We start from the raw sequence: 23,464 nt of genomic DNA on the forward strand, positions 1-23,464 counted from the left end.
TTCTTATTATCCAATGAAAGGTTAGATTTTTGTGATTTTTAAAAAAATAAAAAGATCAAAAGGATTAACAATGCAGATTAATTTTCACAGCCTTCTTTGATCATATTTAACAAGGGTGCCGATATTTTTGGCCATGACTGTACATCCACTTACATGACCTTATATTTTAACTTAAAATCCTGATTAAAAAAAAAACTACCCATTAATCACAAACTGCCTATGATGTCTTTAATATCACAGTTTGTAGCATGAAAATGGATCATAAACAAAAATGTTTTCTTTAAATGTAGTTCTCTGTGCTTTAGAGACACTGGCTCTCATTTTTAGTTCCTTATGACATAATTCCCATCATCCTCTTCAGTGAATGCTGAAGTACTACCTAGGAAGCGTATGATGCGTCTGAGCAGAGGGTTGAAGTAACAGCAGTCGGCTGTGACTATGGTCTTCTCCTGCGTGCCCTCCGACCTCATGAAAAACACCATCACCTCGCCGGCCAGAATCTGAGGAGGAGAAAAACACAAATGAAACAAACAGTAGCTGCCAAAACATCCACCACGCCATTTGTTTTGGCATTATTTAAGCTCCATTTGGTTGAAATCCGAGTGCGCCTACTCTTGCTAAGCAGGCGTTTCCAGAATCATGAGTAGCTAATAGTCCCTCATTGTCACCGTTCTCAAATGCCAGCACCAGAACCTCATTATTTCTGATCTCCTTGGTTACGGTTATGATGAGTAACCGCTCATCAAAGTGACTAATTCTGCTTTGCAATGTAAGAGGTGTGCACACATCACTTCTATATGTGTTTAAATAATCATACTGTATGCAAATGTCTCCTTTGCATTGAAAATGGTAATATAGTAGTATTTTACCTGTCGTATGTGGTAGAAGCTGAAAACCATGAACAAAACTATGCAAGATAAAAGAAAATACAACCTAGATTACATTAAATACATGTTCACTTGCAATAAACATGGTTTGTGTTGACCGCAATGTGTTTTGTGCAAAGCATTCATGGCTTAGAGCAGTGTTTCCCAACCGGGGTGCCATCTGTTGAGATCAGGGGTGCCCTATAAAAAATAATTTAATATTTTAAAATTGCTAAAATGTTAAAAAAGCATCTATTATATAATATCCATTTCTGATGTCGCCAACAATTAGAGATGCACCGAAATTTCGGCTGCCGAAAATTAGGTCACCGCTCAGGTTTCACTTTCACGTGGTGTGACGCTCTGTGTATTATCCATCCCTATGCGCGTGCGCTCCGCTCAGTCGCTCCACTCGTATACCGTTCATGCGAATCGGAAAAGCAAAGTCCACTCAAAAATTGAGCCGACAGGAAACATCGATGCAGTACAGTATTGTTTCTGTCTGCAAAAGCCCTACTGTGTTGTAACATGGTGTGGTATATGGGCAACTCTGGTAACGCTTTCACAACGAAACACAGCGTCACACGCGACGGCGGCCTAGAGTGAGCAGAGGCCGGGGCTAGAGTGAGCAGAGGCGGCGGGCTGGAGAACGGCACGGCCGGCGGATTCGACGAAGGAGGCTTGCGGCAACCACATGTGATGACCCCGGGCTGTGAGAACCCCTGATCTAAACATCTGAGCTATAATGCTGTACAAGTGCTTCCCTGGCAGTGATAGAAGAAGCGGAGACCATAAACACGACATCAAATCCATTACCTTCAACTCAAAGAGACAGAGAGACGTCAGAGATGAGACAGTGAGGGACAGGGACACGGCGTTCACCTCACACATCTCCCAGTTTAGCACCTGACCGCTGACACAGACTGACATTAGTCTCACACACACACACACAGAGCAAATGATCCACACACACTCAGTTCATATGACTCACACACCCAGAGGGTTTAGAGCAGTGATGGCAAACTTGGCCCTTCCAGGCCACTTTCCTGCAGAGATTTGATCAAACCCTGATATGACTCACCTGCCTGTAGCCTTCTAGTATAGTCTTGAAGACAATGATTAGCTGGTTCAGGTGTGTTTGATTAGGGTTGGAGCTAACCTCTGAAGGAAAGTGGCCTGGAAGGGCCAAGTTTGCCCACCCCTGGTTTAGAGGGTTCGCAATGATATAGTGAGGGTGACTGCATTTTCATTTTTGGGTGAATTACTGTTTTAAAAGCTGGCTGTGATGATGTTGTGAATTGAGGATGTGCGTCTAATACTGTGTGTGTGTTGGTGAGACTGTGAACATCAGTTCAAGTGCGAATAACGTGCCATTAGATGAGATAAAGCTGCATTTCTAGATCCTTTGTATCAGCTTTTAGTCTGTCATGGGTGATTAGGCTTGTGGCTCATATGCTTCTCATATTAATAAATAATATAAAGCAGATCTCAACACCACGACGACTCCCAGGTGAGATCAGGAAAGGGTCAAAGGCAGGATATGATGTCCAAATCCTTCCCAACAATTTGATACAACAGTAAATAATGTATATAAAATTCAATCCAATTTAAAATGATATCTCAATATTTGTTTTTAGATTTAACATTAATATTAATATTGATATTTAAAGTCAACATGAATTTAAAATTACCCCGTTTACTTTTTTACTGCAAGTTACTTTTTTCTCTTACTGAATAACCTATTGACAAAAAAGCAATAATACATAATATTACAGTACTAAAATTAGTTGTGAATGCAAAAATAAGATATCTGGATGTTTATGTAGGTAAATGTTTGCACAACACTAATATATAAACTACTGTATAAAGGTATGGGTGGGTAAGATTTATTTTTTAATGTTTTAGAAGTCTCTTATGCTCACCAAGGCTGAATTTATGTGAAAGAAAATATACAGTAAAAACAGTAATATTGTGAAATATTTTTACAATTTAAAATAACTGTTTTCTATTTGAATATATTTTAAAATATAATTTATTCCTGTGATCAAAGCTGAATTTTCAGCATCATTACTCCAGTCAGTCTCATGATTTTTTCAGAAATCGTTCTAATATGCTGATTTGCTACTCAATAAACATTTTATTATTATTATCAATGTTGAAAACATATGTGCTTCTTAATATTTTCATGAAAACATTCTTTTTCAGGATTCTATAAACAGAAAGGTAAAAAGAACAGCATTTATTTGAAATAAATAAAAAGCTTTTGTAACATTGTCTTTACTGTCACTTTTGATCAATTGAATACATTTTTGCTAAATAAAGTATTAATGTCTTTCAAAAAAAAAATTAACCACAACACAAAAATCAGAGAGTCAAGCGACGATTGTGTGATGAAACTGAATGAAAGCCTAGAGGCCCGACGCTGCATGTCTTTACTGTCACTTTTGATCAATTGAATACATTTTTGCTAAATAAAGTATTAATGTCTTTCAAAAAAAAATTAACCACAACACAAAAATCAGAGAGTCAAGCGACGATTGTGTGATGAAACTGAATGAAAGCCTAGAGGCCCGACGCTGCTGCTTTATCCCGTTTCATCTCCTCTCTTACCGTGACGCAGAACAGATCATGCAGCGCCTCTTCCCTGAGGCGGCGAGTGGACAGAGAGGTGCACAGTTCAGCCATATGTTAAAATGCTAGCGCTTTCACCCCTCGAGCAGACGGTGCCATCTGCTGTGCACCTCCACACTCCCCAATCCTCCCTCTGGACATCAAAAGCTTATATTTAGGCTGTTTTCATGCAATTTACACAGCAAATCACGCTGAAGCATAAAGCAGTTTTATGTGGCTGATAAATGAATGTGTGGTGATCTAGTGCCCTGTCTAATGCACAAACATCCTCAAAATCATTATACCTCAAGATATGGTAAAACGGTTCAGTTTTGGGAAGTATTATGACAAATTGAACAGCTAAAATGGTTTTAAGAGACTACAATGTTTTTTCTTTATGTTTGTTTGTTCACAAGACTATATGTGACCCTGGACCACAAAACAAATCATAAGGGTAAATTTTTTCGAAATTGAGATTTATACATCACCTGAATAAATAAGCTTTCCATTGATGTATGGTTTGTTAGGATAGGACAATATTTGGTCGAGATACAATTATTTAAATATCTGGAATCTGAGATTGCAAAAAAATCTAAATATTGAGAAAATCGCCTTTAAAGTTGTCCAAATGAAGTTCTTAGCAATGCATATTACTAATCAAACATTCAGTTTTGATATATTTACAGTAGGAAATTTACAAAATATCTTTATGGAACATGATCTTTACTTAATATCCTAATGATTTTTGGCATAAAAGAAAAATCAATCATTTTGACCCATACAATGTATTGTTGGCTATTGCTACAAATATACCCCAGCGACTGGTTTTGTGCTCCAGGGTCACATATGGTGCATATGTCTTTTATAATGCTTTCATGTTGCTTTTTTGCCATTTTTGGAGCTTGATAGCATGTGAAAACTATATTTTCATTGTATGTGAAAAAGAAGAATGGTTCCTACCGTATCACATTTAAAGGTCTCTAAATTATTAGCACAATCAAAACTTTGCTTAAAAACCTGTTGCACAAAATCTACAACCTGCCTTCAGTTGTCTGATGGATACTTTTTTTTAGCAAGTAAAAGACTTTTTGGTATGATTGTAAAAACGTATCCCTTAATGTTTCTTCTTGCGGTCTTTAAATTTGATATTGTTAGCAATGTTTCAAGATGAAAAATACTGGACTGAAGCAAATTAGGTTTACCTAATTACCCATAAATCATTTTTTGAAAAAGCATGTTCAAATGTGAGCATTAAATATGATCCATCAGGCTTTTGGGGAATGATTATTTGTTAATCTCTCAATCATCATTGCATTGCATTGTATTATGTGTTTTAAAACTACAGAGCTTTGATCATTAAACTGCATTTAATATCATCCAAATCATTTAAATATCATCTTAAGACATATTATTGGGAAATACAGAGTGACAACTTATATTTATATGTATTTTACGTATCTGCTATTGTAAACTGTTATAAAGATCTGACAGATTTCAATTTCAAGCTGTCAGAATTTCATCTTTTTTATAATTTTTGGCCATATAAATATCAGCAATTGCACCAAATTGCGTATTTTTGCTCAGTTTGGGCTAAAGGTTCAATAAATTGTTCTGTTTCCAAAAATCAAAAAAGGACATTATTATTATAAATATTATATTACTATTAAAAAATACTAAATTACTATTATTTGATATGTCAGGGTTAAATACGAGTAGGTTACTGGTGTGAGTGACATTGCAGTCTGCTATCAACATTTCAGAAAACAAACCTACAACACCCACAGCTTTTAAAAACTTTTAGAGAAGCACATAATTAATTATGAACAGCTTCTTTTTGACATTCTCTCAGCATTAGCTCGGCTCTTTTGATCATGCAGTTATATATATATACAAAAATCAATGTAGTATTTGTAAATCATGTAAATCATGTCATATATAAATCTGACTGTAAAATGGAATATTCAATATGTCACTATATTAGATGGATTAGTCAGTAGATGGTGAAGATATAAATGCCTTAAGAAACTCCAGGACTGTTTGAGAATGAAAACTCATTTCAGACCTGAGAGATGTTGAAAATGTTTCTTCAAAGATCTTCTACCATGTGTTCATGTAATCACATCAGCATTGTGAGACCAAACCAGATTGAACCAACATCTCACTGCCCTCAAAATGAATTACACAACATGTGTGAGTGTATCTGAATCAGAGAGAATTATTATTTTGATCCTTCCTTGAGAAGAGCATTTTATTTTTGGACTATTGAGAAAGAAACCCTTCAGGGCTCTCGGTGTTTGCTAGAATTCATCTTAGAGGCAAATAAAAGCTCTCCATGATGCAGGGCTCAAATGTCAGAAACACACAGGCTTTCACATCTGACCCGCAAGCTCTAGAAACAAACATGATATCAATTAGAAACTGAAGGTTTCTGTCAAAGAGTTTCTTATCAGATTTTAGAAACACGATAGAGCCAGTGCTTCTCCAGAGCATTGTGTGAAAGAGATGAGCAGAGTCACAGTATTAGCTGCTGTACATTGTGCGTTGTTTCAGCTTCAGTGGTTACAGCTTGGAATCTCAGCATGAATCGACAACAGGTGACAGAAAACACTCCATCAAAATCACAGAAAGACAGAGATCATGTGACACAGGAAGCCTTTTCCTTTTTCTGATTGTTATGCTGCAAATGAAAGAATGTAGATTTCATTTAATTGTGCTTTCTTGTTTCTAATAATTTCCATTAATTATTATTATTATTATTATTATTATTAACAGCAACAATTAAAATTATAAACATTAATAAACAAATTATTAATTATTATCTTATTGTCATATATACAGTGCACACACTGTACTCTACTGATTTATTTTTAATTGTTTTTGTTTATTGATTTTTTATTTGATTAATTGAATTTTAGATAATCTATCTAGATAGATACTTGTTATTATTATTATGATTAACAATGCAATTTAAAAATATTAATAATATACAAATAAATTAATAAATTAAAATAAAAATAAAAAATTTTCACAATATGTTCTCCCGCGTTAGATGGCGGAAGGCATTGGATGCAAAGACCACTAAGAAATGCAATTTCCCTGCATCTGTTGCCTATTTATTTGAAATTAAAATAAAACCCAATGCCACTCTCTAAATGCTCTCATGGAGCAGGTGGCCAATTTTATGCATGCATATGTGTGTGTGAAAGGCAGAGAATGCTCTTTGGAAATGTATTTTCCAGACCATTATAACAGACATACTATGAATTAGTGACGTGTGTAGTCTGTGATGAAGGGAATAGTTCTGATTAGGGATGTAACGATTCACTCAACTCACGATTCGATTCGATTCACAATTTTTTTTTTAACAAAATGAGATTTAAGACAAATTATAAATTAAATGTGTCCTTTTATTATTGCTTGGACAAAACGCTGCACGTTTCTTTGTTAAATTGAAATATAACACTATAATAATATACTAATATATCACTTGCAATTTATTGCTCTTTTGTTGGTTTTGATTGCTTCTATTGTCCTCATTTGTAAGTCACTTTGGACAAAAGCATCTGCTAAATGACAAAATTTAAATATAATGTAAATGTAAATAACAAAACTAAATTGAAATTTTAAAACAAGCCCCAAATCAAATAAATAAGTAACACAAATAAAACAAATCTCTTCATATAAACAAAATATGGCTTTGTCTGTGCTCTTTCCATTTAAAATTAGAGGCAACCACTGCATTTTAATCATGATCTTTGGAGTTGAGACTTTAGACTTTGCAACTTTACAGATATTCTTTATGCACCAAGAGCTTGTAACACTCCAAAGAGAAAAGAAACATTGAAATCGCATCATATGACCCCTTTAAAATTAGAGGCATCCACTGCATTTTAATCATGATCCAAACAAAGATACGTGCAACATGAGCAGTTTTTAATCTAAATCAGATTGTATAATTTTGAAATTTGAAGCAAAAACAGAATGGTTTGACTTCAGTTTTGTGAAACTATACATAAAAAATATCTGCATGAAAGCTGAGCTGAACGAAACTGAATGAGACGCACTGCCAGCAGGCACTCTCTGCCAGCAGGTGGCGCTTAAAGTGTTTCCTTGGTTTCCGCTGTAAACAAAACAGCTCTGCACTTATGAACTTTAATATGCATTATACAGAGGCAAGATGAAAAGAAAAAATACCATCTACACTTTTCTAAAGACAGTAAGTTCCCCTCAGACATACATTCATATAAACTCTTACCCCTAAATGAATCGCGATTTGTTTAGCATCTCAACCGATTTGAATCGTCACGTATTTAAATCGATTTTCAACCGGCTCACGGTTAATCGTTACATCCCTAGTTCTGATGATGGATACGTTTAATCAAAGAGCCTGAGACCCCCAGAGTCTGATGTGGACATCTCCTCTCCCTCCTATGATGACTGAATAGAACTTTATAGAGCTCAAGCCAATCAGAACATCTCTGCAACATGCTGACACGGACACTATAAAACACGGAGGATGTCTGAGTTTGATGGTGTCAACCAATGTCACGTCACCCAAGGGCAGCAGTGTCTGCTTTCTGATGAACACTTTGTTTGTGGGCCATACGAGTTCAGCTGCTGTAAGACATTTCTGTGGCACCAAATGAACCTACAAACTCTCAAAACTCCCATCTGCTATTGTTCAGCTCAGCTCATTAAAGACAGTAGAACAAATACTATGATTCCATAATGTTTAAATACTTTAATTTATATGATATATGTACTACTGTGCAAATATTTGGTCTGTAAGATTTTTATTTTAAACTTTTATTGAACAAGAATGCATTAAATTGATCAAAAGTGACAAAACTTTTGTAACGTTATAAAAGTCTTTACTATTTCAAATAAATGCTGTTTTTTTTAAAACTTTACATTCATCAAAAAACCCTTTAAAAAACGATCACAGTTTCCATTAAAATATAAAGCAATACAATCGTTTCAACACCGATAATAAGAAAATCATCATATTAGAATGATTTCTGAAGGATCATGTGACACTGAAGACTGGGGTAATGATGCTGAAAATTCAGCTTTGATCACAGAAATAAATTACATTTTTAAATATATTCAAATATAAAACTGTTTTAGAACAAATACATGCAGCCTAGCTACTATCCTCAAACTTTTGAATATTAAATAAAAACAAAATTATATGTAATATTGCATAATTTTTTTAGTACTGTCAAACGATTGATCGCATCCAAAATAAACGTTTACATAATATATGTGTGTATACTGTGTATATTTATTATGCATATATATATGCACACACATACAGTATATATTTTGAAAATATTTACATGTATATATTTATATTCATATAATTTATATTGTATATAAATATATTTCATATATAAACATAACATATTTTTCTTAAATGTATACATACATTTGTATGTATTTATATAGGCATAATTAATATACACAGTACACACACATATATTATGCAAGCAAAAACATTTATTTTGGATACGATTAATCACAATCGTTTGACAGCACTAATTTTTTTCATATTATTTTTTATTAGTTTACTTTTTTGTTGCATCCAGTTTATTAGTTTTTTGACTTCATGCAAATTACCTTTTAATTTCTATTAGTCTTTTAATTCATTATTATACTGTTATTGAGACAAAGCTTGACTTCTGAGGACAACTATTTCAGTGTCATTTGTCAGGTAGTGTCTTTTATGCATGATACTTTACTTATTTTATGCATAAAATAAAGAATCTGGGTGAACGTGTTACTCTGCGTTGGCCAGAAAGTGACCGTGTCCAAAAGCACCAGATGTTGCACATTTCATTCCCTCTCTCATTCTCAGCCCATCACTCCCCAGCTGGCCATCATAACATCTCTAAATGAGCCTCTGCCCGTGTTTCTACCCCGCTGCGCTTTGCTCGATTCCTTGTACTTTCCCTTATTTATGAATCTAACAGAACTCCTCCATTTCATGCATCTTCAGTTGGCTGTACTTTCTGTGTGAGCATGTTTTTTTTTGGCTCTTCCAGTACACTCACACACGCTTCAACATGAAGCTCGTACTCCAGGCTTCAGATCTACTGCTGGTCCAAAAACACATGCCCACAAACACACACTAGAAGCACCACACACGGCTCTGGCAGACTCAGGAAAGGAGGGAGGCAGATCCATGTGGTCCCACAATCTGTTGCCTCCGGATCACAACGTGGCAGGGAGACACCAGTAAACCCATCACCTACAAACCCATCAGATCCAGCTATAGCTGCCATCTACACCTTCCTCACTGGAGCTTATGCTGCCTTTCAGTATCAACTGGATCTCAGATGTTTCTCCTAAAACATTGGGTTAATTGCACCGGTAAGGGTTAAGCTTGAATCTAGATTAAGTCAGGGTTTATCTAATAATTCTGTTGCACCGCTTGTTTAAAAATAAGCTTACGTTTAAATCATAATTTTGATCCTGGTTTTAATTTACATGTAAAATTTAAGCTTAAACCTGTTGCTCCATTACTTTGAACTTACGCTGCAAACTCATTTAGCGATTAACTTTAAACCTGAAGGTGAGGAGGAATTGATTTTGGTGAGAAATATTGAGATCTCTGACATTTGATTGCAGACTTCGGTGTCTTGGCAAAAGCGAGCACAGAACTCTGACATGCTGATGAGATAATTGGAGACTTATTCACAGGAGAAACATCTGAGAAGCACACAAGACAAAACAAACCTCTCCATTTAATCTCACTGCTGCCTACTGAGAAATTAAAGAGGAATAGGAGCTGTCTACAACATTACAGGTTATTAAATAATACTGGCACAGGCAATTTCATAAGCAAAACAAATATCTCTATTTCAAACACCTGGGTGAATCGTACAAAAAGTCTGTCCAGGTCACAATATTATCAGAATTATTAACAAAATTATTAAATTATTCAAAAAGATAAAGTTGTTTGACAATGTGATATCATCATGATAACAATTTACCACTAAATTCTTATCACTAAAATATGGCCGAAATGTTCTAAATTTTCTTTCTCAATAATAATGATTCTCAGCAGATTCTCATTACAATAATACAATTTTATTTATTATTATTATTATTATATATAATATATATATGTATTATAATTTTGCTATAATAATAAAATCTGCTTTTAACTTCTGCTGATTGACTGCTTCTCACAAAGACTTTCTTTACACTGTTTTGCTGGCGCTTGAACACACTTTCCTGTTTCCGACTGCAAGCGGCTACTCTCGTTGACTGATTATTATTAATCAGTATTAATATTAACAGATTAATACTGTTATTATTATTCAATTATATTTTAAAACTTAAAGAGCATATTTATTATTATCTTTATAATTTTGTACATTATGGTAATGAGATTTTTTTTTGAGTTATGATAATATTTTTTTTTAAGTAGGGCCTTAATTGTGTAATTAATCGAAAATAATGCCACAAACAAAAGAAAAAAAAAGAAAAAAAAAAAAAAGCATAATTTATATAATTCTATAAAATATATACCTGATATAAAAATATATAACTTGTCCTAAAACATATAATTTTATATAATAAAGCCTTCTTTTGGCAATATTTTTTTTTTCACAATTTGCTGTGCTTGTTTGCAGACTAGTGCTGCATAATTTGGCCAAAAATTGTGTGATTATATAGAAATGTGGCTATAAAATAATAATAATAATAATAATAATAGTTTGTCCAACTCTAAACCCAGTTCCCAAGTAAATTAGGTTATTAAATAAAAAACTAGCAAAACGAGTTGCGCGGTGTCCCCACCACTTTTCAAAGCAAAGTTACGCCACTGATAAAAATACTCGATACAATATTTAAAAAAATACTATTGTAATATTTCATTTATGGTATTGAGAATTTGATTATTTTGGCATTACAATAATGATTTTTTTTTAGTGTATAGGGACTTAATTGTTATGAAAATAATGTCACGAACATATTTAAACCTTTATATAATAAAGCCTTTTTTAGCACAATTAAGATGTTGTAGAAATATACATACATACATACATGCATAGAATAAAAATATAGCCTAACATTTAAATATAAAACATTCAAACACTGAATTTGATTGATTTAGGTGTGAAATATGACAGGGTTTGTGAGATCTGTATTCTCTCACACACAAAAGCACACGTGCACATACATCCTGATAATAAATTATGATTCATCCTTTATCACCCATGCTAAAGTTGACCCTGGCTGCCCACAAGCACACAGAGAAATGTAGGAAAGACACAGGCTACTCACGGTTATAGTGGGGATAGCAGCTACCAGAGAGTACACGAGCACCGGCGGTACGTTACTCCTCTCCTCCGGTCCAGGGTACGGTTTGGAGAACGCCTTGTCGAAGCAGAAGAAGCCCTGGATGTGCACGGGAAAGGTGTCCGTGTATTCGAAGTAGTACGCCAGGAGAACGGTGCCTGCCATGATCACCAGCTGAAAATAAAACATGATCCACGCTTTACAACCTCCGCCACAATCAGAGACACGCGCGCGTCGTGACACTGAGAGCGTTACATGCTGCTCCGCGAGGAAAGCCGCGCGGAGCGAGAGGAGAGAGGAGAGCGGAGGACCGGCGCGGGGAGAGTCAGCGGGGAGGGACAGAGTGAGCTGGACACAAATTGGCTCAGCGGCGCGTTGTGTGTCCGTGTGCGCGAGAGAGACATTTCGGATGTGTGTGAAACACAACGAGGGTGTGAACGCGCTCATTAGCGACTTTCAAAAGCAGCTCGCCTTCATTCAAGACACACTGTGCTTCTCATTCAACCTTCAAAACACAAAGATGCAAATTAACTACTGATATATGGTGACCCCAAAGGGTTTGAGGTACACTGAGAAAAATTTGGTGTGGAAACAATTTTCACTCTGAAATTTCACACACAGTTACAAAGCAACGGCAAGCAACACATTGAATTATACGTGATATTTTGCGATATTCTGTTTTATTTACTTTTTTTTTTTTTTTTACAGTGTATGGCTGCATGATTTGGGGGTTTAAAAGTTAAATGAAAAGATTTTTCTGATAAAAATGTGTGATAAAAAATCATGTTTGCTGTGCTTCTTTGTATAGGGCTGCATATTATAGGCCTATATCAATATGGCTATAATAACGATGATAATAATTGCTACTACTACTACTATAAGGCCTACTACTAAATAAAACTATAAAAATGGCAAAAAAACAAACAAAAATACTAGTATTATAATATTTTACAGTAAAATAAAAACAGTATTTTGCAAACAATTACAAAAAAACGGCAAGTAACATTCAAATAAACATGAATTTTTGAAGAAAAACTTAAATAGTATTCCAAACATACCGCAATCATTGCTTTATTTAAAACAATGAAAAAAATATTACAGGATAGGGCTGCTTTTTCTAATTATGATTATTCTGATATAAAATAGTGATAAAAAAAGGTTTACTGTGCTTGTTTATAGAGCTGCGTAATTTGCGGTTATATAATGATATAGCTGAATAATAATAATAATTAATACTACTAAATAAAGCTATACAAATTGCAAAATAAATATTACTATATTTCACTGTAAAATAAAAAAGTTTTAAAGACAATTTGTACAAAAATAATAATTATATTTGACATTACATCTGTAAAATTTCTAATATTTAGGGCTGTCTTAATTTCTTCATTTTCAAACATTAAACCACCAAACTTTCATTTTGAGGAAATCTGCAAAACCTTAAAGCTTCTCTGTTGTTGATTTTTTTTTAATTTTTATTACACATATGGAAGAATGCTGGCCTGTTTTGCATTCCCAAATGCACATTAAAGCGACACAAACTTAGATCATATGCAGAAATGGGCAGCATTTACTGTGAACCGAGTCACTCAGAGATACTGAAAACACTGAATCATGAGCTGCTCATGTGTAAATGAACACAGTGCCACGCTTCACTCAGAGAGGGGCCGTTTACACAACAACGTTTTCAGCCAAAAACGGGAAACTTTTTATGCGTTTTGACTGTTCGTTTACATGACAACGGCGTTTTGGAGACTGAAAACGCATATTTTTGAAAACAGGTTTCAAAGTGCAAGTTTTTGAAAACGGCACTGTTATTGTTTCCGTGTAAACACCCAAAAAGGGAATCTTTGAAAATGGTGACGTCATGCGCGTGCGTAGTACGTGTTAGGCATGTAGCATGCGCAGTATGTGTCGATTTTAAAGGCAAGCACGAACAAACATACACAATAATGGCGGAGTACATGGTATTGTTGTTGCTGCTCAAGAGTTTGCTAACGCTTCTTCAGCAAAGTGTGGATTTACTTCACCAATATTACAACCAACAGCAGAAACGCATCATATACAACATTTAATCATCACTTACCTACAGGTACTGTTTACTAGCAAGGTGACAGTGCCAACTACTGGCATGGCATACGTAATACAGTGTTTTTGGCCATTTTCGCGGATATGTGTAAACGCGAATCGTTTTGAAAACGTTGTCGTGTATACGTGAAACTTTTTAAATACACAAGGGAAAAACGTTTCCGTTTTTGACTACACCGTTGTCGTGTAAACGTAGCCTAAAACATGCAGTGCATATATTTATTTTATAGCCATATCACAACATCTGGATACCTAATGCATGAATGTCATTACTTTAGATGTAAAATACCAAAACACCTGTGTGAACTTGGGAGAATAGACTTCAAAAGCATTGCTTGCTTGCAAAAAGCAAACATGAAAATGAGAAGTTCTGAGAAAAAATAATTATGTTATCTACTACAATGACATTTTTAACTGTGACATATGTGTTCAAATGCATTTTGGGGCCACCGTATTTGAGAATACACGTTTTTTTTATTCACAAGTGCATAATACTTGTTTCCTGAGTACTTGAAGCATGAAAAATGCGCTTGGATTATTCACCCAGATCTCTCTACCCACACAGACACCCACATTCACACACACCCAAACACAAAGCCTGACCCACGTGTCAGTCAAGTGTTCTCAATGCTTTTCTTGTCTCTCTTAGTTATAAAGAGAGAAAGACAGACAAATGCTGTTGTGTTTAACTGTCATGGTGAAGAAAACAAGATTGCAGGGTTAAAATATTCAGCACATTTTGTTTCCAAACATAACAGCCTGAATATAATTGTAGATTATAACAGTCAAATAGAAATTCATTTATTTGTATGATGTTTTTTTTAAAACACACACTGTTCCAAAACAGCTTTACATGAAATATAAACATAAAGAAGATAAAAGGACAAGATCTTTGTTTCGGTGTAGTGCAATGCTGTATGTGTCCACCAGGGGACAGCAAAGTGTGGATTTACTTCACCAATATTACAACCAACAGCAGAAACGCATCATATACAACATTTAATCATCACTTACCTACAGGTACTGTTTACTAGCAAGGTGACAGTGCCAACTACTGGCATGGCATACGTAATACAGTGTTTTTGGCCATTTTCGCGGATATGTGTAAACGCGAATCGTTTTGAAAACGTTGTCGTGTATACGTGAAACTTTTTAAATACACAAGGGAAAAACGTTTCCGTTTTTGACTACACCGTTGTCGTGTAAACGTAGCCTAAAACATGCAGTGCATATATTTATTTTATAGCCATATCACAACATCTGGATACCTAATGCATGAATGTCATTACTTTAGATGTAAAATACCAAAACACCTGTGTGAACTTGGGAGAATAGACTTCAAAAGCATTGCTTGCTTGCAAAAAGCAAACATGAAAATGAGAAGTTCTGAGAAAAAATAATTATGTTATCTACTACAATGACATTTTTAACTGTGACATATGTGTTCAAATGCATTTTGGGGCCACCGTATTTGAGAATACACGTTTTTTTTATTCACAAGTGCATAATACTTGTTTCCTGAGTACTTGAAGCATGAAAAATGCGCTTGGATTATTCACCCAGATCTCTCTACCCACACAGACACCCACATTCACACACACCCAAACACAAAGCCTGACCCACGTGTCAGTCAAGTGTTCTCAATGCTTTTCTTGTCTCTCTTAGTTATAAAGAGAGAAAGACAGACAAATGCTGTTGTGTTTAACTGTCATGGTGAAGAAAACAAGATTGCAGGGTTAAAATATTCAGCACATTTTGTTTCCAAACATAACAGCCTGAATATAATTGTAGATTATAACAGTCAAATAGAAATTCATTTATTTGTATGATGTTTTTTTTAAAACACACACTGTTCCAAAACAGCTTTACATGAAATATAAACATAAAGAAGATAAAAGGACAAGATCTTTGTTTCGGTGTAGTGCAATGCTATATGTGTCCACCAGGGGACAGACTGGAGCTTTAAGATGATTAGTTGTGCTTGATGGGGCAAATATCACTATTGCTATTGCTCATATTTAGAGTGAAACTTGAGCATACCCCTAACCATACGTAACTGTAAGTACTGTACTTTGGTGAATAACTGTGCTACAAAAATTAATAAAACTCAAATTGTGTGATTTGTTGATGAGAGATGTGCAATTAATTTTCTAAGTTATCAGAGTTATGATTTTGGACAATAAAATAGGCCAAAATTAAATTAACAAATAAATGTGATATATACATATAAATATCACGAGTATGTGAACACAGATACCACATGTAGTGTATAACATGCACATCTGATCTTCCATCCATTCATTCATTCATTAATTGGAAATATTCAGATCAAATTTTTAAATAGTATCTCACTGGAACATGCTGCTTTTATTTGGCATGAGTTCGTGAAACGATCATTAAACGCACTGTGCCAGAATCACTCTGTGGCTCTGTGTTCACTCAAACAGTCTAATTAGAGAGCGGGGGGGAGGAGGAATATTCCATATGGCAACATGTTTCTCCACAGCCAGCAAAATTCAACATTACTCTGCTGTCATCTCTCAGTTCTGGATAGTTTAGCTGGAGTTCAAATCAGTCTAAAATGTATCGTGGAAACATGACTGTACCAAACCCATATAAAGAGCGCGTGTGCTGTGGAAGACATGAGCAAAAGAAGACGGGTTAATATGTGTCATGCATAAGAGTATTTAATCTGTAATATATGCACTTCTCTATTGTGGAGCATACAGCAAACAAGTTGAGACAGATCAATAGAGACCGCTGCCGTATTAACCACAGCATCACCGTAAGCAAAGCTGAAAGGCGACTCCACGGTTTGGAGAAGCGCTGCGGAGGACACGCTCGATTGTGTTTGGAGGAGAGCGGAGAGAGGGACTTCCAAAGGACAAGATTCATCACTGTCATAAATTAAGGATGACAGATGTGCTGTAATCTCGGGAAGAACGTAGTGAACCGAAGATCTGTTTCAGAGCCTGTTTGAGAAAGTACGACTCCTCAGAGCATTCTGACCTCTTTCTGATTCAGGGTTCAAGAGCGGCGTGCATACAGTACATTAAAAAGCTAGACAGAAGTACATACAGATTTAATTTATACTGCTTTTATTTATTTATTTATTTAAATTTATTATTATTATTGATACTATTTATTTGTATTTTTATTTCTAAAAATGAAATGATTTTTTAATTTGAATATATTTTAATTATAATTTATATTGTTATTATTTATAATATTTTATTTATAGTCATACTATTTTTATTTTTATTTATTAATAATAATAATAATAATAATATATTCTATTCTCATTTCAAAGATGAAATACATTTTTACTTGAATATATTTTATTAATATTATTTATATTGTTATCATTAACAATATTATTTATGTTCATTCTATTTTTATTTTAAAAATCATGTAAATGCATTTCATTGTAAAATATTTTATTAACATTTTATTTATAATAAGAATAATAATACTTATATTGTTTTATATGCATTTATATTACTTTTTTATATATGCTTTCTTAATACATGCTTTTATGCTTAATACATGCTTATATATGCTTTCTTAAAATATATCAAATTTCAGTTATAGCTTACAAAATGACAGACAGACAGACAGATAGATAGATAGATAGATAGATATGACTCATAATCTCAGTGTCAATCAAATGTCTTGGCTCTAATTGGACCTGAAATCAGTCTGGTCTTTCAGAGTATTTTTAGAGTGGTCTCTCTTCACGCTGGCAGACACTGAAGGCTGTCTAGCCGTTTGAGTGACAGCTCATCTCTCCTCTTATTCATAGCTCATTACGGGCCTTTTATTCTGCCTGATGAGCAGAACTAAACAGCACCAAAGGACGCCATGTACCTTATACTTGCACTGTGTGATGATGGATGGATGCAAAAATATGATCTTTAATGAAATCAGTCTTAGCAGCTCTCCACAAACATCTTTAGGCAGGCAGGCTTTAGAGTTTTGGACACTTTATTAGCTGAACACCAGCTTGTTTGGGAGTTTGGGAGACCATCTTAAACCAGTTAAGACCAGTAAACCAGCAAATAAAAGTTATTTTTATCAGCAGGATCATATAGATACAGTACATCCTTTGGTGTTCTTTAGGAATTTTGATAAAAAATAGCAACAGTCTTGATTCAATTAGAATTCGAGCATTTACTGCACAAAACGAATAATGTTTCTACATGTTTGTTGTTGCTTCACAATTAGCGGCTTGATAAGAGACCACAGGCGTAGATGCAGATGTGTGATCAGTCTGTTATTAGTCTGTTTCAGCATGTGCTGTAAATAAACATTATCCCGCTGAGAAGCCGCTCCAGCAAATTCAAGTCATTTAGGACGCTGCCAAGTAGTGCCGCTCTTCCTCCCTTTCCACAAGTCTTCTCTACTCTTCTTTCATCCGTCAAGAGCAACAGTGTGTCTCTGCCTTCCCGCTGTTAGTCTTTTCCTACTGAGTCAAACTGCTCAGCTCCCATAATGCTCATCAGCGACCTGCCAGTTCAAGTGTCAGTCGTTTAAAAAAAAAAATCAATTTTTATTCCTTTCATTTTCCAGCGCCTTTGTAGATCTCCATGCTGCTTTTCAAAGAAGCCAGAGAAACTAGATCTGCTATCGCTCACTGCCAAAGATCGACTGATGATCAGATGTGTTACCTTTACTTTTCAAATCTTGCTTGTTTAATATTTAATGCTTTTTAAAGCACTTTTTAAACTGTTTCCCTCATAACAATGTAGCTAATATCAGGTTTTACTATCTTTGTGGATATTTGCTTCCCACACAGTGGGCAAAACCAGACCCACAGAGACACACAAACAAATCTTCACATCCATAGATAAATGAATTAACAATTTCACTTCAAGTTAACAATATTTATTAATTTAAATATAAACCAAACTGATGTGAACAAAGTTTTTTTACGGTCTTCAATGTCACTAAAGCACCTGCTGCAGTCTTGCGCCCTCTACTGGATTTTACAGGAGGTACAAAGCTAATTTCTTCAGCGTCACAAATCTACTGAGGCAAAACTGACAATTTCATAAAAATGTAAATTCTGTCATCATATATCTAAATTTACTGTCTTTGCCATCAACACGATACAATATCTGGGATACGGCTGAGGGGAAGATAGTCAGTGAATAATGATTTGCACAGACTCACAGAAAAATACTGTTCGACTTCTGAAGATTTGTACTAATACATATAGTGCGTATGGTGCCTTTGTGAGTTTTTTGGTGTTCTTGGACACGATTTTCTACATAGTATTATAAAAGAGCAGCATGAACATTCTTCAAACTTTAGCCTTTGGAAAAAAAGAATGTAAATTATGACAAATTGCTGTTTTTATGTCATGTGTTGCAGGGATTCCCAAACAGTTTTTTCTATATATTTATTTATTTCTCAGAGATTTAAAGATAATGTTTCAATAACTGAACACATTTACACATGTTCACAGTTCTCTGATGTTAATGGTCACATTGACATGCAGGTAAACAAATAAACTATTTCAAATGTAAAAAATAAAAAACATCAAAAAGCAAAATTAAATTATTTGAATTTACATTTTTATGATTTCATTAATTATAAGATTTTCATCAGCTCACGAATCCTCTGCAGTTTCGTCATTTACCCCAGATTTGGGAAACACTGCTGTAATGTAATGTTTAATGCATTTCATGATATTGATAACAAAGACTGGAATATATTTATTTCTCTTAGTTTTTTATAACATTAACCCCTTCAAATCTATAAACAAGTTAGGTCATAAGTAATCTAAAAGTAATCCAAAAAAAGTCTGAATACATTACTTAAAATGAGTAAACTAAATTACATTACTGACTACAATTCACATCACCAGGAACAGACTACAACATAACTGGCTGTTTTGTTTCTTTCACAATCCTAGTCTTTTGCTTCGCCTTGCTAAAGTGAGTCATAGCAATAGTTGAATGTGCTGAACAAAAAAGAAAAGAAAAATGACTGTGGCTTATCAAATATTCGTATATGCATGCTGCAAGAGCACAATACTGTATGTCTGTGTGTGAATGCATGTGCCTGTTTATTACTGCAAGAAAGCTGAAGAAGGAAGGAAAGAGAAGATTTACACGTGTGGGAGAGAGAGCATCTAAAAATGATATAGCAGAAGAAGGATACAGACACAGGATCCAGATCCAGCTGATTGGTAGCCATAGTAACAACAGCGGAGGCAAGTGTCGTGATGTGTTTGTGATGCACACGCAACATTAGTGCACACGAACACATGCACACACAATAAAACACACAAAAACAATTCAGTCCATTATCTTTCCATCCTTCAAGAAACAAAGCATGATAGAAATGTAACATTTGGAAATTAATTATTTCTTCCTTAAACAGCCATTAACAGGCCATAGAAACCATTTAATTCCTTTAGTCAGTCATTGTTATCAGCACTGAAAAAGGTGAAATAATATACGTATATATACATCTATATATCTATAGAAAAATAGATAGATAGATAGACAAAAAGGTTCAAAAAGGTTTCAGCTTGATCTGCCTCAGTGGTCTAACAGTGCTCGTCAATGTCAAAATAATTCAAGCAAATCAAAGTAGGTGGGGTAACTGTTCACAGAAGCAGAGCGTGAATTCCAGCGCAAAGCGTCAGTTTAACTTTGAAAAAGAGCGAGGTAAGATTTCAAATCATTTAATATTAGTCATCTGTTTTATGATAGAAATGTTAAATGACCTACAGCTATATCCAGTGATGCAAATTACTCAACTTCAGTATTGAAGCTAATTTATTAATAAAAGTCATGGGGCTCCTGAATGTTTCTGTGTGTGCGCAGTGCGATCTGCGATCTTTGTGTGTTTTGAGAGAGATATATATATATCTTCTGTATCAAATTCTTTATCAAATATATTACATTTAAAATAGATTAAAATAGAAACAATTATTTAACATTTAATTTTTTTATTTATATGTGTTTATATATAGAGAACTGACCACATTTACTATTCAAAATGGAAAATGAAATGTATATGCATGTTTATTTTTTAAAATTCATTTATTAAAGATAATGCAGTATGTTTTCTTCAAATAGGGTGAACTACGACCTGCAAAATCACAGGATGTAAAACTGATCTGAATCAATACAAAGGAAATAGCTAGCCTCTCTTTTTATATCTTTAACAACTTTGATCATATTAATTTGAGCTTCACTTCCTTTGAGGCCATGACATAACAACCTCACATCTTTCGCTGTGAGCCCATTTAGAGTTAATAAAACATCCTGATCCAACTTGATAAAGTCTGGATTATAGTTAAGGATAAGGCTGTAGCATAACTCACCTCCACAAATAGGAAACATGGTAGAATGGAGCTACTGCTCTTCACAGCAGGCTTCTCTTCTGCTGCCATTGTAGATCCCTCTTCTTTATGCTCTGTTCCTCCTCTCACACTCCCACTTTATTCTTCTCACATGAAAGAGAAAGAAAGAACAGGTCAGGAGCTAGTAAACTCAATTAAAATAACTTAATCGTCCTTTGCACGTCTGAAGGATATTCTCCTGCATGACTACATTAAAACACAACCCCATAACCCTATGTAGAAACTAAATATTTATACAAGTGACCAGAAAACAAAAATGTCCAATCAGATTATATTGAGAGCCCATGTTTTGTGAGACACATTTTCAAGGTTATTCCCATTGACAGTTACATGACCCAAAAAGGTTTATATAAATGGCAAACTGAAATACTACAAGACTTGCTGTTTACAAGGCTGCTTATTGGATCAGTTAAGGTAGACGTCAAATTAAGTGACTGTAAAAAATGACCGTGAATTTAACGGTAAAAGACTGTAAAAATGCTACAGTAAAATCCTGTTAAATGGTTAACTACAGAGAGCTTATGTCATACAAGACTAACTACAGAGAACAAATGATGCAACCATTTGTAGTGAGTTACAATCTAATTAGCACTTAGATTGCCCCTTTACCCTAGCATTCATTTACGAACAGATGGACCCAGAACTCTCTAGGACTGGACCTTCATTGGTCCGTGAACCACCGAGCAGCATTTTGTCAGCAGGTCTGTTGAACATCACAGCGTAAACCTCCGAGTTCAGGACAGGGAAATGAATATCACATGAAGGCAGGCACTAAAGCTCTACGACAGAAAGCATCTAGTACATGCCTCCGCTTTTAGTGCGCCTTACGCTCACAGCGGTCAACATTTTACATCTGTCAGCGTGCGAGTCCTCAGATAATGTAAAAAAACGGAGCGGCAGACCAGCATTTTTTTAAACATTTCCTCGATGCCGGGCAACACTGGAAGGTTTTCTAAAAAGTCTGTCTATGTGGTGTGCCGTTTTAATGTCTTTGAGGAAAAAGGAAGCTAAAGTGCACAATCCCAATCCAGAAAAGAGATTGTTACGGCCTAAGCCTTGATTATCATCTTTCATGTGACGTCATGTCTCTCCTAATCTTTCTCCTTGAGTCTGATTATTTAGGTCCGCCTTGGTGCACCTGCGTCTCATGGAATGAGTGATTGATTCCCTATATAAAGGACGCTGAAGTGGAGCATGAGGGGCACAGGAGATCCACCAGCAAACAAGTTTTATTACCTTTTCTCTTAATCCTTATATTTTTGGTTTGTTTTTCTTTCGTTGACTTTATGCTTTGGAGCTGCCCCGTGTTTTGGGGAAGTATATCGTTTTTGCTAGTTATTCTATGTTCATTTGTGTTCCTCGTCGTCTTGTTTGGATACGTGTTTCCATTTATGTTATTCTTTATGTTAAATAAATATTTTCGTTTGGCATTTGGATTCACGTGTCCTCTTTATGCTGCATTCCCTTTTTTTCTGCTGAAACTTAGCAGGGGTTTGTAACAAGATGTGCTCTAATGTAAGATTCATCCAAATAAACAAGAAAATTGGCCAACCTGGAAGAAGGTTTAAGAATAAATTGGGTGTCTCTCACTCACTGTTTTTTTTATCCTTTATAATTTGCTTTTGTTTAGTCTCGCTTATGTTAACATGCTTTGATAATTATGTAGATGCTTCAAGCTTAAAAAAAAAAGTCATGCAGGTAAAGTGTCTGGAAATGGTCTAGCACAGTGGTTCCCAACCCTGGTCCTGGAGGCACCCCAACACTGCATGTTTTGCATGTCTCCTTAATCAAACACACCTGATTCAGGTCATCAGCTCATTAGTAGAGACTTCAAGACCTGAAATTGATGCGTCAGAGAAAGGAGACATGCAAAATGTGCAGTGTTGGGGTGGCTCCAGGACCAGGGTTGGGAACCACTGGTCTAGCATATGGTCTGCTCGTGTGTAGACTCAGACTGCACACCCACAGACCAGCCATGGACTCATTACAGACCGTCTGTTGCATGTTACACACAAAAATAGTAAGATTGTTGCCAAAATTGTAGGCTACAATCTTAGTGCACTTTCTGGAAATCAGAGTGGATGAGTTCTTATCTATTCATCAGGAAACAATATATACTTAAACATATATTTATGAAATGCTGAAATGCAGAATGCAATGTCATTTGAATTTGAAAGTATGTTAGTTTAATTGAAAGAAATTAATATACATGAAA

General features: G+C 34.9%; 1 protein-coding gene across 4 annotated transcripts in view; it reads right to left on the bottom strand.

Moving 5' to 3' along the window:
* The window catches only part of LOC107715659 (phospholipid phosphatase-related protein type 5-like), a 35,713-nt gene that overhangs the window by 7,973 nt on the left and 4,276 nt on the right, over nt 1-23,464 (bottom strand). For 2 of the 4 annotated variants that reach the window (XM_016521832.1, XM_016521833.1), the window contains exons 2-4: nt 21,211-21,332; nt 11,769-11,957; nt 380-500 (exon numbers count right to left, since the gene is read on the bottom strand). In XM_016521832.1, the coding sequence (XP_016377318.1) occupies nt 380-500; nt 11,769-11,957; nt 21,211-21,279 (379 nt within the window). In that variant the 5' untranslated portion in view covers nt 21,280-21,332. Of the gene's footprint in view, nt 1-379; nt 501-1,682; nt 1,927-11,768; nt 11,958-21,210; nt 21,333-23,464 lie in introns of those variants that run through there. The other 2 variants (XR_001637128.1, XR_001637127.1) reach the window with 2 other exon arrangements.

The sequence above is a fragment of the Sinocyclocheilus rhinocerous genome, unplaced genomic scaffold (genome assembly GCF_001515625.1).
Source record: "Sinocyclocheilus rhinocerous isolate Xijiao unplaced genomic scaffold, SAMN03320098_v1.1 scaffold239, whole genome shotgun sequence".
In the NCBI taxonomy this organism is placed as follows: Eukaryota; Metazoa; Chordata; class Actinopteri; order Cypriniformes; family Cyprinidae; genus Sinocyclocheilus; species Sinocyclocheilus rhinocerous.